Source organism: Botrytis porri, assembly GCF_014898465.1.
Source record: "Botrytis porri strain MUCL 3234 chromosome Unknown BPOR_001, whole genome shotgun sequence".
Lineage (NCBI taxonomy): Eukaryota > Fungi > Ascomycota > Leotiomycetes > Helotiales > Sclerotiniaceae > Botrytis > Botrytis porri.
This window is the reverse complement of record NW_024066075.1, coordinates 543,867-558,909: the sequence shown is the minus strand read 5'-3', so window position 1 is coordinate 558,909 and position 15,043 is coordinate 543,867. Positions and strand designations below refer to the sequence as shown.

At 44.2% G+C, this 15,043-nt stretch overlaps 5 protein-coding genes across 5 annotated transcripts; 2 read left to right on the top strand and 3 right to left on the bottom strand.

Annotated features, from left to right (window-relative positions):
* Positions 1–75: 75 nt before the first annotated feature.
* Positions 76–648, bottom strand: EAF01_000166 (uncharacterized protein; the record flags this gene model as incomplete). Its single annotated transcript, XM_038908416.1, has 4 exons — positions 76–126; positions 182–209; positions 408–515; positions 587–648. 4 exons carry the CDS (start codon positions 646–648, stop codon positions 76–78), a joined length of 249 nt encoding a protein of 82 aa, XP_038775322.1.
* A 2,720-nt stretch (positions 649–3,368) lies between these two features.
* EAF01_000165 (uncharacterized protein) lies at positions 3,369–4,618 on the top strand (the record flags this gene model as incomplete). The annotated part of the gene is made up of 3 exons (XM_038908415.1): positions 3,369–3,766; positions 3,829–4,147; positions 4,199–4,618. The coding sequence occupies 3 exons, from the start codon at positions 3,369–3,371 to the stop codon at positions 4,616–4,618; spliced, it is 1,137 nt and encodes a 378-aa protein (XP_038775321.1).
* A 1,128-nt stretch (positions 4,619–5,746) lies between these two features.
* EAF01_000164 (uncharacterized protein) lies at positions 5,747–8,718 on the top strand. Its single transcript, XM_038908414.1, has 4 exons — positions 5,747–6,115; positions 6,172–6,294; positions 6,348–6,440; positions 6,498–8,718. The coding sequence occupies exons 1-4, from the start codon at positions 5,948–5,950 to the stop codon at positions 8,328–8,330; spliced, it is 2,217 nt and encodes a 738-aa protein (XP_038775320.1). The 5' UTR covers positions 5,747–5,947; the 3' UTR covers positions 8,331–8,718.
* A 929-nt stretch (positions 8,719–9,647) lies between these two features.
* On the bottom strand, positions 9,648–12,354 carry EAF01_000163 (uncharacterized protein; the record flags this gene model as incomplete). The annotated part of the gene is made up of 5 exons (XM_038908413.1): positions 9,648–11,755; positions 11,806–11,953; positions 12,015–12,132; positions 12,190–12,218; positions 12,307–12,354. 5 exons carry the CDS (start codon positions 12,352–12,354, stop codon positions 9,648–9,650), a joined length of 2,451 nt encoding a protein of 816 aa, XP_038775319.1.
* A 1,613-nt stretch (positions 12,355–13,967) lies between these two features.
* EAF01_000162 (uncharacterized protein) lies at positions 13,968–14,858 on the bottom strand (the record flags this gene model as incomplete). The annotated part of the gene is made up of 3 exons (XM_038908412.1): positions 13,968–14,525; positions 14,580–14,719; positions 14,783–14,858. 3 exons carry the CDS (start codon positions 14,856–14,858, stop codon positions 13,968–13,970), a joined length of 774 nt encoding a protein of 257 aa, XP_038775318.1.
* Positions 14,859–15,043: the final 185 nt, after the last annotated feature.

Genomic DNA, 15,043 nt, shown 5'->3' with positions numbered 1-15,043 from the left:
TTACCTCTATTATCCTCCCTCTCCGCAAACTGATACATCACATTTCTATCATACTATCATACATAATCCGTTTTTTCATGAAGAGAACCACCCCGCTTTCCTTTTGGCTTCCTTTCGTTGCTCGATCTAGAGTCATATCAGTATGTGGTTAGCTGACCACAATAGAAGGATTGATGCATACCCATTGCTTCTTGCAGTCTCGATATGCTCTGCAAATCATTAGTCCACAGTCCTGATGTATGAAAGTCTCAAAAGCTGTGATAAACCCCAAGAGCCAATTTATAGTTTGCTGCCATTGTTGCTTGTTTATTGTTCATTGGGCATTGGGTATCAGGGGGTCCACATAAGACAGGTTTACTACCCGGTACTGCTTTCTTCTTCATCCTCAATTCTGGGGATAAGCTTACTGGAAATAGTCCGTACACATATCTCTATCACCTCCGTTGCGAGCCAAACATTTCAGACTTCTTGAAGCTGCTTCTTGACAAGGGTCAAAGTATTCTCCAGGGCGTTTACTTTGCAGGGAAAAATCAGCATCTTGAACCCTTTGCCACAAGTTGAGATGAGGGAGATGGCTTATTAATACCTTTCAAATTTGTGACTCGTCTCTTTATCCCATGGATTCTCTGTAGGTTTATCCGACGACATAGTGCCAGTGCAATCCTGCAATTGGTGCACAATGAATATGGTACGGAGATGTTGGTATTGGCAGAATGTGAATCACTTCTTTTGATCAGATACCTGCTGGCGTAACCCGTTTGGTTTCATTTCGTACGAAGTAGACTCGAACTCCGTACTCGAGAGAGTCCAAGCTTCCTGCAGTTTCATCACCTGCCTTTCTAGAAATTCCTTCTAAGGCCCGATGTCCGACTCCCGACACCATTGCCGATACCAATCCCGATCGGCCGAAAAGTCACATGCAAAATATGACTAATGTGTCTCGTGCTTACTTTCATATTTCCCACTCAAGCCACGTTCCATCCTTATCTTCGTGCAGGGATTTCTTATCAACCGAGCCAAGCCCAGTTATCGGCAGTTAGCGAGGTAGACCAAAATGACATTGCTCAGTTGGTCTCTCTTACTCAAATGTTTGAACTTATGATCTTAGACATCTTTCCTCTCCACTAGTCCCTCCCGATTACTATTCAAGTGTATTCTGCAACCTGGCTATGTTTTATTCCAAATCTATCCAGACATCAACATAAGTACACTCTACACACAAACTTACATGCCTATGATATAGCTTTTTTTTCGATAACGAAGCCCACAAAGCAACAACTAAAAGAAAAGATCGCTATCAACTCATCATCACCCACATCACTGGGAAATGGATACGGACTTTATCAATCATCAACCCAATGCGTCACATTGTCAACTCCATTAATAGGCCCAGCCTACCAGGCATATAAACTCACGATGAACGGCCGAATTTACCGGAAATTCCCCTCAAAAAGCCACAACCTCCACACAAACGATCCTCTTGTTGCCAATATCGTTATCAGGACCGTGCCAGTCTCTTGTGTGAAGGAAAATGTCGATCACACGACATTATCTCTTCTGGAGAGTCGAACGGTCTTGGGCAATTGCCAACAACAGTTTGTTAGCTGAAGTGGATTTCTTACTACTTCAGTAGTAGTAGCATATACCTATACGAACCTTATTTCGATTGAGAAGGTCATTATATGCGTGTCTAGCATTCGTTACCACGAAAAATGACTTTTCAAATGGACAAACGATACAGGTAGATAATATTTTTCCCGCTGCGAACTCTTCCATTGCAACTCTCCATTGCGACATTCAATTACGGCCTTCAATGCGTCTCATTTTATCTCTTTATTTTGTTGTCTCTTGTCTTTTGTCCGTTAACGGCTCAATGCATCAAGCGAAGCATGCCAAATATAGCCGATAGTGCTAAGAAGTGTTTTGTGTTCCATTTTGGGTCATCATTTCCAGCTGGTCTGATCAACTCGTGATGCATTAGCCCTCCACATTCATTGATTTCCCTCCACTTTTGATTCTACTTGTCTCCATAATTGGTTGCCGTCTTTTAACTTTGGTAATTTGTACTCCAACTATACATTATCAACTGTTAAATCATACAATTGATGACGCTCGAGCATGGAACTGGCATACAATTCCCTTGTTCCTGTGGCTGGTTATAACACTGAGGCAGCTCACCGATTGGATGTTGTGGTCAGGGTAGGATTTGATTACCACGTTATCTTGTGCCCGTTTTTTATTCGTGTGGTTCCCACTATCCATTTGCAGAAACAGTTTCCATGCAAATGTATCTCAGTTACAATGCCCTGCATTTATGTTCGCTTGGTGCAGCGCTATTATTGCGTCGCCTTAGTAGAAGATATCAATTCTGCTGTTTGGGCTAGACCTACGCACGTCGATCAACCACTCCGGATATTAAACAACGATAAGGAGTATGCTGGAGTGACGATTTTACCCAAGATATCGTGAAACTATCTCCACATTCGACCCCCAAGGTCACCTACGGAGGGAAAACTCACTGCCAAAGAAAGGTGTGGAGGAGCATAGTAAGGGCGGCCAGGATCGAAGCATCGAGGACGTGCAAAATTAACGAAGGATTGATAGTAGTGTAAGATGATGGTTGGTTGACAATCGTGGCACCGATGGATCACCACACAAGACGTAGATTGGGCTTCAATTTCAAGTCTTTGAAAGGTGTTATAGATATAAAAGAGTTGTCCTTCTCGAGCCGACCTTTGCAATAACCTTTATTATACCAATAAAACATTATTCCTTTATGCTATCATACAATTTTCAAACCAGTCAGCAACTCAGTGAATATCTGCACCTCAGACAAATTCATCTGTTAGTATATCCACATTCCTTGCTGTCGTTTCAATGCGCTGTTCACAAGGCATGGGTGCGCTTTCTTACGTCGGCTCTCTCTCCTCATCTGTTGAGACTTTTAGCTCAAACTCAGTCGGGCAAGCGATGAGGTTCATTCAACCTCGGATACCATAAAAATGTTAAGCCTCGAGCTTCAGAAGTGGTACTCGAGCTGGCAATGCATCAAACTCTGACAACTTTGTTGTGATCGCTTCCCCTGAACAATTTTGAGCTTGCCATTCAGTGGACGGCCATATGTTCCCCCAAACGCATCAAGTTCATGTGCTACGCTAGTACATCTTTTCTGACAGTCTATTTAGTATTGAACATAAATCCACGAGCCCCGAATAATCTTCTCTACCACCACATCTTTCAGATCAAAAGGATCTACATCAAAACACCACACGATAACAGTACATCAGTGCTTGAAAAATAATTTCAGCTATTTAAATCCACAACCCACTTACATTTCCCCAATACCAAAACAGTCCACTACATCAAAAATGGCCACTATCGACGTAAGCCATCAACCAGGAACTCCTGAGCCAAACTTTTTCCCTAAGGTGGCAAACTACACTTCTTCTAGAGTAACTCAAGACAGCCTCAAACGATCCTTCGCTAAGTATCTAGCCTCCGAGCAGAGTGCATCAGCTGTCGGAAAGCTATTCAAGCCTGAGACTCATCTTCAATATGAAGAGCCTAGCTATGTCCATACCATGGAAGAGATTGGATACTCTGCCGCCTCTGGTGTTTCCCCCATCGCTGTCTCTGAGCCCTTCCGCCTTTTTAGCGAAGAAGCTGTTAATGTCATGAGGGAAGAGATTTTCGACAAGGAAGTCCAAGAGAAGTATAGCTATACTTCAGATATCGCACCCAAACAACTCCGTGGTTATGCACCCGAGTAAGTTTTAACACAACCTCTTGATTTCATTGATTACTCGACTAACATGTCTTCTTACGCAGTCACGGCAAATTCATCTACGAGGCTTGGAAACACCCTGAAACTCTCGCGATTATCTCTAAGATCGCGGGTGTGGATCTTGTTCCTGTCATGGACTATGAAATTGGCCATGTCAACTTGTCTGTTCCAGGGAAGAAACACAACCATGATAGCAGTGTTTTGATAAGCGAGGAGGATGAGAAGCCCATTGTCGGCTGGCACAGAGACAGTTATCCATTCGTTTGTGTTCTTATGATGAGTGACACAACAGGAATGGTGGGTGGCGAGACTGCTTTGAGAACTGGATTTGGCGACATCAAAAAAGTCCGCGGTCCATCAAAGGTAAGGCTGATCGCTTACACCCATCAAAGAGTATCTGCTAACATTCTATAGGGATGCGCTGTGGTTTTGCAAGGTCGCTACATTGATCACCAAGCACTGCAAGCATATGGTGGACAAGAGAGAGTCACCATGGTCACCTCCTTCCGTCCACGATCCCCACGTGTCCGTGACGACACCGTCCTCACTACTGTCCGACCCATCTCCAATCTTTCCGATCTGTATGGACAAACAGTCGAATATCAATTGGAGAATGCCGAAGCCCGCATCAGAATCATGCTCAAAGAACTCCGCGATTCCATGAAAGCCGGCGCTACCAACGCCAAAGCCATCAAATCTTTTCTTGATTTCGAAATCAGTCAACTAACCCATCTCAACGAAGAAATCGTCGACGAATCACTTGTCAAAGTAGGAGAGTTGGGAGAGATCTGCGCTGAAGCTGCGAATCCAAACAAGAAAGTCAGAGCTGAGTGAATGATGGGCATGGCCAGGATCAATGTAATGACTTGATACGAATTTCTTTTGTTCTATTCCCTCTTTAGCGCCGATCGTTTAAATGGAGATATTTCCTTGGGATCTTGGGATGGAGTTGAAGGTAGCGTGCTGGATGCAGATCAGATAGGCTCTTTTAATCGGGAGCTTGCTCCATAGTCTTTGGCTTCGAATCTTAGGTTTCGTCCCTTTCTTGTTAGTACAATACAATAGTACTTATAAACTGTTGATGGCTTGCTTTTTGGTTTGATTGTTAGTATTGTTTATTTGATGAATTTGCACTGCATGTACCGGAAATCTTGGGCGGGGTTGTAAGTCACTGGGGGGTGGTTTGAAAGATAGATACGATGTAGGCATTGGATCACTCGATCGTTGGTTGGTTGAATGGGTGCCACGTAATATTGCTTCGTAGTTGAGAGAGCCAATGCAATGCTGAGATGGAATCTGTGGGGGCTTCTTTTCAGATCGAGTGAGATGATGAGGGGATTCATGTTTTGATTGTCCTATACGGTCGCGTGGGAAACACCAATTAGATCGCGTAGAGATTTCTCAACTGCTGTGGATCTCGAGATAGAGCAATGCTTGGTTTGATTTGAGAAGATACATAGTAGATTTAGATTTGTAGGAATTCAAAGATCATCTGTAAGAAGTCATACCAATGATTTCGAATATATCCGGGTTTATATTTTAGAGTTTTGGATACCGGATTGTTAGGTGGATAGAATCGTGAAGTGAATTGATGAACGATATCAACACGGCAACTAATGTGGGTAGATTCAGATGACATGTGGTACTAACATGAAACATCAAGTTGCGAAGTTCTCTCAATACCTACCTGGAGGTATAGAAAGGTACAGCTATCTACAATTCACTTTGACATGAGATTTCCAAGGTTACCTATGATATGATGCACGTGACTTGGAATGTACTCTACTGTGCCACAGACGATCCCTAAAGCCACCTGGGCTCCCGTGGACCTTCGAGATGTGGGTCCTGCGCCTCACAACGCCAGTGCACGTGATCGATTACCCCATCACGCTAAATAAGGCTTGAGCTAAGGTTATCTTTGCGGGACACAATACAATCCATTTTGTGCGAACATTCATCGACTTTCACAACCCAGCATTGACTTTTCTATCTCAACCTACAGCCTTATCCAGAAGGCACTTTTGAGCGCTTTCAAAGACAAGGCGCTTCTTTCGAACAATTTAAGAGACATATCAATTCTGTTACACTACTACCTTGGTTAATATATATCGGCGAGCGATCCTAGCTGTCCTCCCTAAGATACCGTCGGTACCGAAAATTACCATGAATTCTTCACCCTCCTCTGTCATGTCCAGAGCTGCGCCAAGTCATGGATCTCGCATGCGCGAAAATACACCCAGGAGTCGGGAGGCTGCATCATCCGTTGAGAAGCTCGAAGCTATTATAAAAACCAGGGACGCAGAGCCGGTTCAACATAAAGCACAGGTTCAGGTTCGTTGGAAAAGATTTATCCTCGTAGCATGCACTGACGCTGACATTCCTCCCAGGTTTCTGCAGACAATTTAAAAGACGATTTGATCTCCATGAGAAAATGCTTAACTTGCTCTATCTGCGACCAACTACTTTACGAACCATGGATTTTACAATGTGGCCATACGTACTGCTATTCTGTGAGTGCGGTTCGAGAATTTGGTTAATTGGATAGGGGCTGACGTGATTACAGTGTCTGTGTCAATGGTTCATCCCAAATAAGAGAAAAAAGACATGCCCAGAATGCCGCGCACCAGTGAAGCAAATACCAGCTCCAGCCTTCCTTGTAAGAAACTCCCCAAAAAAGACGTAAGCATAATTGATGCATATTAATCAGCACTAGATAAAAAACATGGTGGAGATATTCATCCAAAGAGGTCAACTAATGCCAGACGACGAGACGATAGAACAGCACAAGATCAAGAATGCCGAAGAAACTGAGATGGTAGAGAAAGATAAAAATAGCCCCGAAGGATTGTTCAAAGGCACATTTCCAGTACGACATGGGGAACTGTGGCTCGATGAAGCGGATGGAATTATGCGATGTCCTTCTTGTGGGCATGAGCATCAAGGCGGTCCAACGTGCGGTGTTTGTGGTGCTGAATTTGACGATATTTATGGCTTCAGCGATATGGAAGACGACGGCGATCTTTCGGATTTTGACATTGGTTATGGAGAGAATATAGAGCGCGAGCATGAAAATATGAGGCGTGAGCTTGAGCTTGAAGCCGAATTACACAGAGGACAAGAAAACGCTCCAAACGTTTCCCACTTTCGCCATAATCCTTTTGCTTTCGGTGGTCCAATTCACCAACACGTTCTTCATCATTACCACGCTCATCAGCATGGTCATCCTGTGGATGATTTGAACGATGACTCAGAAGATCCTACAAATTCCGATACCAGCAATCATGACAATAGCGATGAAGAAGACGCTGGTTCACTGGAAGATTTTATTGAAAATGACGACGAAGATAACGAGTCAGTTGCTCCTCCACCACGTAGATTGAGACAGAGAGTGGTCATACTATCAGATGACGACGATGACGACGATGATGACGATGAAGAGGATTCTGATGATGAAGGTGGTGCGATTACGAATCGCCGACGGCCGCGACCTGGCTGGGCCGGCTCCTCAGAAACACCTTCCAGAGCTATCTCACACTCAGCAGAGGAGAATGGTAGCACATCCTCTAGATCTATCTTGATCTCAGATGACGACAATGGTAGTAGTGCAAATGGTTCGGAGTTTGGCGATGAGATGGTCAATCATGAGGCACGCAGGCTGAGGGCCTCGGGTGGCTGGAGTCCCTTGGATGAAGGAGAGGATGACGATGCAACCAGATCGGCGCACGGTGATTATGGTGATTATACTACAACTGACGATGAAAGAGCCTCGGATGAAAGCGATTCGGATACGATTGGTAACCCAAATTCAGAGGGCGAAGAAGAAGATGATCGGCCTCGGGGCGGCCTTCGGGGGATGCTAAATTATGATTATGAGGAAATGGACCCAAACTTCGATGGTTTCTCTTCAAGCGTGGATGGAGATGCCACACCAATCGATTATGCTGGAACTAGCGACGGCGCAGATAACAATCACGGAAGCGAGAACGAGCATTACGAGTATGACATTGATGATGGGGATCTACTACCCAGCATGGATCGGGATGGTGATACTGAAATGAGTGTGTCTCCTAGTGCATCACGGTCCAGTCGAGATGTTAGTGTGGAAAGCAATTTGGGCGAAAATCTAGGCGTTGCAAATGAAGTTGCCGGGGATGACGACGACGATGATGATTCAGACAGCTCTATTCGCCCACCCCCACGTCGACAACCGAGAAATAACGCCGGTCATCAACAGTATAACTCAAGAATAAGCATGCTATTTGCGGAACATCAAAATACTGTTAGGAATGCTCGAAACCCTGATGACATAAATTATTGGGAAGATGCAAATGATAGAGATATTCCAGAGGGCGGTTTCTCTGTGAATCGTCGCAGGACTCATTACCATCATCCTCTAGGTCCATCGGGGGGCAATCATCACCGCACCATGCAACCGCTTGGTATTGATAGAATCAGAACATCTAGAGGCTCTTCGCCACCACGCCTCGTACCTGCTTATAGTAGTCGAACTGGTCGCTCGCAGAGACAGCAGCCAACATCATTGTAAATAGAACAGACATAATAACGAGGCGTTGGGTAAGAACTCTTCTTTCTGGGATCTCAACATTAGCGCTTGGCTTGACTGGACCGGGCGGGGATTGAATGGGAAGGGAGTTTTGGGTCAAATACCAGGAATGGAATATACGAGAATGTTAGTCTTAAGGTTAAGAGCGTGGCGTTACTTGATCTGAAGATCAAGTTGGGTCAAGGGTATTTAATCGCTGATACGAGCTGTCTGTCGATGGCGATTTTTGGCTGTCTATGCATACTTGTTAACCTACTTACACATAGATTATATTTAAAAGTAAATCACGATAAAAGTATTTGTAATCCACGATCAAGCATGTACTTGATACATAACCATTTAGTACATATTTCACAATCATTTATTACTTTTTATACACAATGTATATACAGGTTACATACACCCATCCGTCCATCCGTCCATCCATATATATACGAGGAAAATAAAAGTTCTTGTTTCTCCCTCCCCCTCCACCCCCTATCTCTCTCTCATCCATCATTCTCTCCTCCCCTCCCCTTCGCTTCGCCATGTAGATAGATACTCTTTACATTTTCGTTTCCACTCCCAGTCTGCGCTCCCCACTCCTCTCCCCCTTTCTTCTCATCTCCCCCGCCTCCCCATCGTTCGTTCCTACACCTCGGTACAATTTTACCATCTTCTCTCCTCTTCTCCCATCCATCCCTCTTCGCTATACACACAAACATTGGTATCAAAAACATCCCTATACTCGAATTTGCTCAAAAAAATCAAACCCAAAATCAAAGAAAAAACTAAAAAGGAGTACCCGAAAAATGATGAAAGGAAAAAGAAAAATGCCATCATGTATGTGTATATATATGTGTAAACAGATAGATGATTTTATAAAGGTAAAAAGTAAAGTAAAAACAAGAAGAAACTAAACGATGAGGTGTCGATACTAAAACATATGAGTATATGAAGAAAGAAAAGAAGAAGAAAACTAAATACGATAAACTCAGAAGAGATAAATGAATGGGCGAGTAAAACAGATAAAACCAAACGCTTCTATGTAGTATATCAGCCCGATCCATGCATCCATTCCATGCATCCATCCATCCATATGCGCTGTGCTCCTCGCCATCGACGATTACCGATGTACGATGTGCGACTTGCAAGGGAGATTAACTTGGGAAAACAAATTGTACAAGAGAATATGTACGTTATGTACATGCGCACTACATCGCAACACATCGCACCAAATTACGCAGCAACCCCATGCACTCCCCAAAGACCCCATAAACCCCTTTACTTAACCAAAAACATTCTCACTTCAGGCATCTTCTATACAGCCCCATTAGTAGGTGTCTTCTCTCTATCCGACTCCTCAATCATATCATCCCTTCTCAGCACGTCACCGGGGGTGAAAACCATCTCTTCCGTTTCATTCGGTCCAGTCACGGGGGTAAAGACATCGACTTCTTCAATCTCTTCTTCATCCTCTTCTTGGATTATTTCGCCACTTCTTCTGCCCACTATACTGGTGCTTCTACTGTGTGAGCCTGTTCTTGTGTGACCGTGGCCGTTTCCGCTACCCGATGCGGTAGGTGAGGTAGTATTGAGCGAGGGTCCTTTGAATAAATTCTTTTTCCGTTTCGCGAATACGAGGGGAGCGCCAAATGCACTATTGCTACCACCCCATGAGACTCCTTCATTGAAACTTGAAAGCGGAGTTTGTCGAACGACGCGGATATTGGAAGGAAATGAGCCGAGGGTAGGAGTTGCGGGTAGGACTTTGACAGAGTGGTGAGGGCTCCGAGTTGGTAATGATATCTTTGAGCCAGATCCATTGGATGAGGTTGATGAAGCTTTCGAATGAGTATGTTGATGCATTATGCTGCGAACGGAAGAAACAGAAGACGATGTGGATTTTCGTCCCCTCAAGCCGCTACTCGGTCGACGTTGAAAAGTCGAGCGAGGGGTTACGGGTGATGGAGATAATGAATGCCGTTTGGTACTTGAAGCTCCTTGAATTCGTGAAATAGGAGGGCCGCCTAATTGTGGCATCGGAGCACGTGTCATCGTAGGAGACTTTGAAGTCACTGGTCGCGGACTAGGGTCCTTCGGACTACTCGAGCCGTCAGCAGCCTTTTCGCGGAGATCTGGTGTTGAGCGACTAGCTTTTGTCTTCTTCCCAGGTGACCTGGCACGTCTAGCAGAATCTAGAAGCCAATGTTTCCAATGTGCCAATTGGTTTATGATAGCATGCTGATGCTTGCGACGCTGTTGGGGAGGTTTGACAATGCCATTAGTACTAGGGTGTAAGAAATCATGATTAGAAGTAACTAGCTGCAGTGTGCTTCCTCGTGACCGAGCACTTCGCAAGGTGCCTTCTTTTGGGGGAGGGATAGGGCGTCGATGTCGAGATGAGCTTGCCGAACGAATCGAATCTTTTTCAAGCGGCGGAGGAGGGGTGTGAACTTCAGGCGAAGAGAACTGTCCATGTTCGGGCAACCCAGGTAAATCAGTCAGTATAAGATCAGGGTAATGGGCGCTTCGCCTCTCCTTTCTTCCTCTGCTCCTAGGTGGATCGCTGATTTTTAAAGGTTGCCCTTCTTCATCGACTCCAGTCAAAATTGGCGTCATTTTTTCCAAGCGGCTACTCGCAGCACTTAGTCTTCGTGAGGATCGGTTCTCTGCCTCTCGTTCCTTGCGCTTCCGTTCTTTCCGAGCCTGCTTTCTTTCTTCCTTTTCGAGTAGAAGAGCCCACCAACCGGCCAAAGCATCACATCGCTGCGCTAGTACATTTTCAATGACCTGGTCGATGTCTACACCAGCACTTCGCATCCGCTCCAAAGTCTCCTTTTCTAACGCAGTGGTGAAAGGTGCCGCTCGCTGTAGCTTCAGAATAGCTTGCTGTTGTGGCGCATGCTCGGCGAGAAATGGATGCGTCAGGATATCAGACAAAGTAGGACGTATTAAGGGTCTCTTCGATAATAGAATATTCAATAGAGTTCGCGCGTCCGTTGTAAGGTGATCCGGCCATTTTGGTTCCGCGGTCAAGATCCTAGTCCTGGTGACATTATCGTCATCATCGTCGAATGGTAGCTCGCCGCAGAGCAAAGCGTATAGAATAACGCCTAGACTCCAAACATCAACCTTTTCTCCGGCATACTTCTCTCCCTTCAGCATTTCTGGAGCACTGTAGCATATTGTACCGCAGAAAGTCTGCAAATAACTCGCCTTTCCTTCATACTCGCGAGTAAACCCAAAATCTACAAGTTTAACATTCTCATATTTATCTAACAGGATATTTTCCAGTTTTAAATCTCGGTGAACGCAAGATGAATTGTGAACGTATGAAACGGCGCCAACCAATTGAGTGAAGATCTTTTGTACCTTTTCCACCGGTAGAGGACCATGCTCAAGAAGATAATTGTATAATTCGTCGCCTGCACCATCATTATTAGCCCAATTCCTCCTGCCTGTGCATTGAACTTACCAGGACAATACTCCAATACAAGCCATACCAGATTTTCGGTGACAATTACTTCGTAGAGGCGAGCAATGTGAGGATGTAAGAATTGTCGGTGGTGATGTATCTCTCGAGCCAGATTCGAATCATCCTTGTTGGCCGACTTGAGCACAACCTTCAGGACACCGGTGAATTAGCTGATATTTTGCAAATCTCAATTTCATCCTTGAACATACCTTAGAGCTATGTAAGAGTTTGTGCGAAGCCAAATAAACCTTCCCAAAAGACCCCTTCCCAATTAACCTCCCCAGAGTATAGTTGCCTACTGAGCGGAGTTCTTTCGACGAGAACTCTCTGCACGAGGTTCATTGTTAGCATCGTTCCATTTAGTTTGCTCCGGCAGATACGTACTCCAATAACTCATGATATGAATTGGCAAGCTGTGACTCGAATGTATTAGCCCCTCATATTCATTTCCCAGAAACCCATTCTCCTTGCGCCAACTCAACACACCCCATCAATGCCTACCTTAGCTTTCCGGCCCTGCGATTCAGCCTTAAGCCTTGCTGCCTGCATACCAGTCACCTTTCGCCACTCCGTCTGCTGTGTATACAAGAGGCCCTGAGCCGGGACATCCAAACTCTACCAGTCACGTCTGCGCGTCGTATTGGCGAATCGAACTTCGTCTTATTTGTTGATGAATAAACGTCCAGAAGATGCCTGGAGATTGATGAGCCTTGGGTGGAAAAGCAGCCTTATTCAGAAACTTTGGTCATTGGCTACTGCGTAATAAGTCGATATTGGTGCACGATAGATAAGGTATGGCAAAGAATCATGATTTAGAGACAAAATAAATGACAAGGAGGTGCTTCAACAGGGGCATGTTTTTTCTATGGTCCGGGCAGCGGGCTTTTCGGAAGCGGTAGGTCGTATGTTAAGGTTACCATTCCCAAATGGACCAACTTGAGACCTCCTTTTTCATACATGCTTTGGGAATTTTTGATGAAGAAATGTGCTTCTTCTTTATGCAGCAGGCGATAAATCAGTTGTTCAAAAGTGGTTGTTATTATCTGATACTTTTTTCCAAAGTTATCTTGCCATATCGCCTATTGAAGGGAGTACCATGTAGGTACCAGTACACATATCGTTCTTTCATCGTTTTACCTCTTCGAAGGTTCTTTTTCATGGTATACTTGGTGTTCTCTATTGAACTTTTATGAAACAGCTATTCATGGTCGTTGAATATCAAAGTCTCCTCCAACTCTAAGATACATGGTTGAATACTTGATATCAGGTACCTGCGATTGATCACCTACCGAGTCATCTCTATCCAATACGTACTTTACTTCTCATTACGAAACTATGATGTTTTGATGTAATACTGTTAAATCCCTGCATGGGATCCTGCATAGAATAATGATCCATAAGGATGAATACGATCCACAGAAACATGGCAGAGCGTGCAGTTTTTACCGCAAAGTCCTGAATTCCTATCTATATTTAACCTTCTTCAGCTGAGAATGATGATGTTTCTTCCAGAATGAATTTCCATGGATGTTCCAAATCTACCTAGTGCCATTGAACTAACACTCGAGTGACCCATCCCTATGGTCCAATGTAACAATATGAGGTAGAAAGTCGATACATAAGTGGTACTTATACAAGTAACTGCATAAGCTGTGAGGACCTAGCACCGAGAGGAGACTAAAGTCGTTCAATGGGGCAATGGGCATTAAGGTCACCAAGGTCAAATATCTAGACATTAACCTTTCGAAAGAGTTAACATAATATCGGATTTTCCTCAAATTTCTGTTTCTATTTGGACAATTTCAATCTTTGTGTAGGCATATGTAAGATAGAAGAGAATTCCAAAGATCAGTGGCTGTTCTCCTCTAACATGTAGGACAACTGAAAACCCCAATATCAACAGCTGTTAAACTAGATCTCATATCTTCTTCACATGTTCGTTTAAAAGAGATTTTTGTTGGCAAAGCGGTTCCAATTAAGTTCTGAAATTTATTGGATACTAAAGATCCCCTCTCGATCTACAAGACCTCAAATAGGAACATATGATGCATTCGTGAATGCCAGAATGATACTTTTCCCCGTATATTCCCTTCCCCAAACACCACCGCAACGCCGAGTAAATGAAATTCCATGTCGTAAGTCTAGCCGATGCATTCTAGCTTTTAAAATCTCTCCTTCATTCTGCTAGCAACAGTTCTTAAATTGCCGTAAACCTTTCCAGGTGGGCTACCCAAAATCAGACTGACAATGGCTTCTCTCGCAATGTGGATATTCTTGAAGCCTCCCAGAATGTGGATTTTGCTATCTGCAAGAACCACTCTTGTCCGACTCGCATTCTCAATTGCAAATTTGGTCTTTCCGTCCTTGCCTGCGATACGGCCGATGGCTCTTCCTAGATGCTCGCCTTGCAGTGTCTTTACATCCTTAATCTCAAAAGTCTGAATATAAAGGTCGTCAAGTCGTAATAATGCGATAGCATCATCAACATCGAAACCTAACGAAAAGGCCTTGACGAAATCTTCGCCCTTTTGTAAAGATCCAGTATCGGTAGTATGTTTGGAGGTACGGAGTTCAACGGCTTTATTTTTGATGTTCATACGGACTTGGAGTTTAAGATGCTCGACGAGAGGAGGGTAAATCTTAGGCCAAGCGGCTTTAAGAGGTGTCATTCGATGTGGAGGGATGGGAACTTTTCGAGTTTCGACTCGGGTTGCTGGGTCCTGTTGTTTTTGTTAGAATCGCTTTTGGAGAGTAGCATAGACCGAGAGCCGTACAATATTCTTGGCTGGTGCAAATCGAGGTCGCCCTTCTTCGTCAATGTGCATCTCGCTATTGTCGGTGGATGGAGGCAAAATAGTATCCAAATCTGCAGGAGTAACTTCTGGTGCATCTAACAAAAATTCATCATCTTGATCTGGAACCACATTAGCTACTATTCCCGCAATGCGTATAGTGACAGCGTCATAAGGTTGATTACTTTGATCGGGCGCTGGCACATTGGTAGCTTCAGCAAGTTCTTCAGGTCTCCTCAACAAAGCGGTTGGTGCAGGCATTTTGTCTTATCGAATTGTGTATGATGGAATCCAACAATATCTTCGTGAAAATATTCGTTATGTAGTTGGAATATAAAGTCTTTCTTTGAATGTCGATTTTAATGTTCGTAGTCGGTCGATCAAATTGGAAAAAATATTTAGTGGGGGGGATATGGATGCGATAGAGAATTTACTGATAAGATCAC

What these genes read in the sequence shown, in the direction of transcription:
- EAF01_000164 (XM_038908414.1), top strand. Translation starts at nt 5,948, where the DNA reads ATGAATTCTTCACCCTCCTCTGTCATGTCCAGAGCTGCGCCAAGTCAT. An exon ending in AACATAAAGCACAGGTTCAG is followed by an intron (nt 6,116 to 6,171) that starts GTTCGTTGGAAA and finishes CATTCCTCCCAG; the next exon opens with GTTTCTGCAGACAATTTAAA. An exon ending in GCCATACGTACTGCTATTCT is followed by an intron (nt 6,295 to 6,347) that starts GTGAGTGCGGTT and finishes ACGTGATTACAG; the next exon opens with TGTCTGTGTCAATGGTTCAT.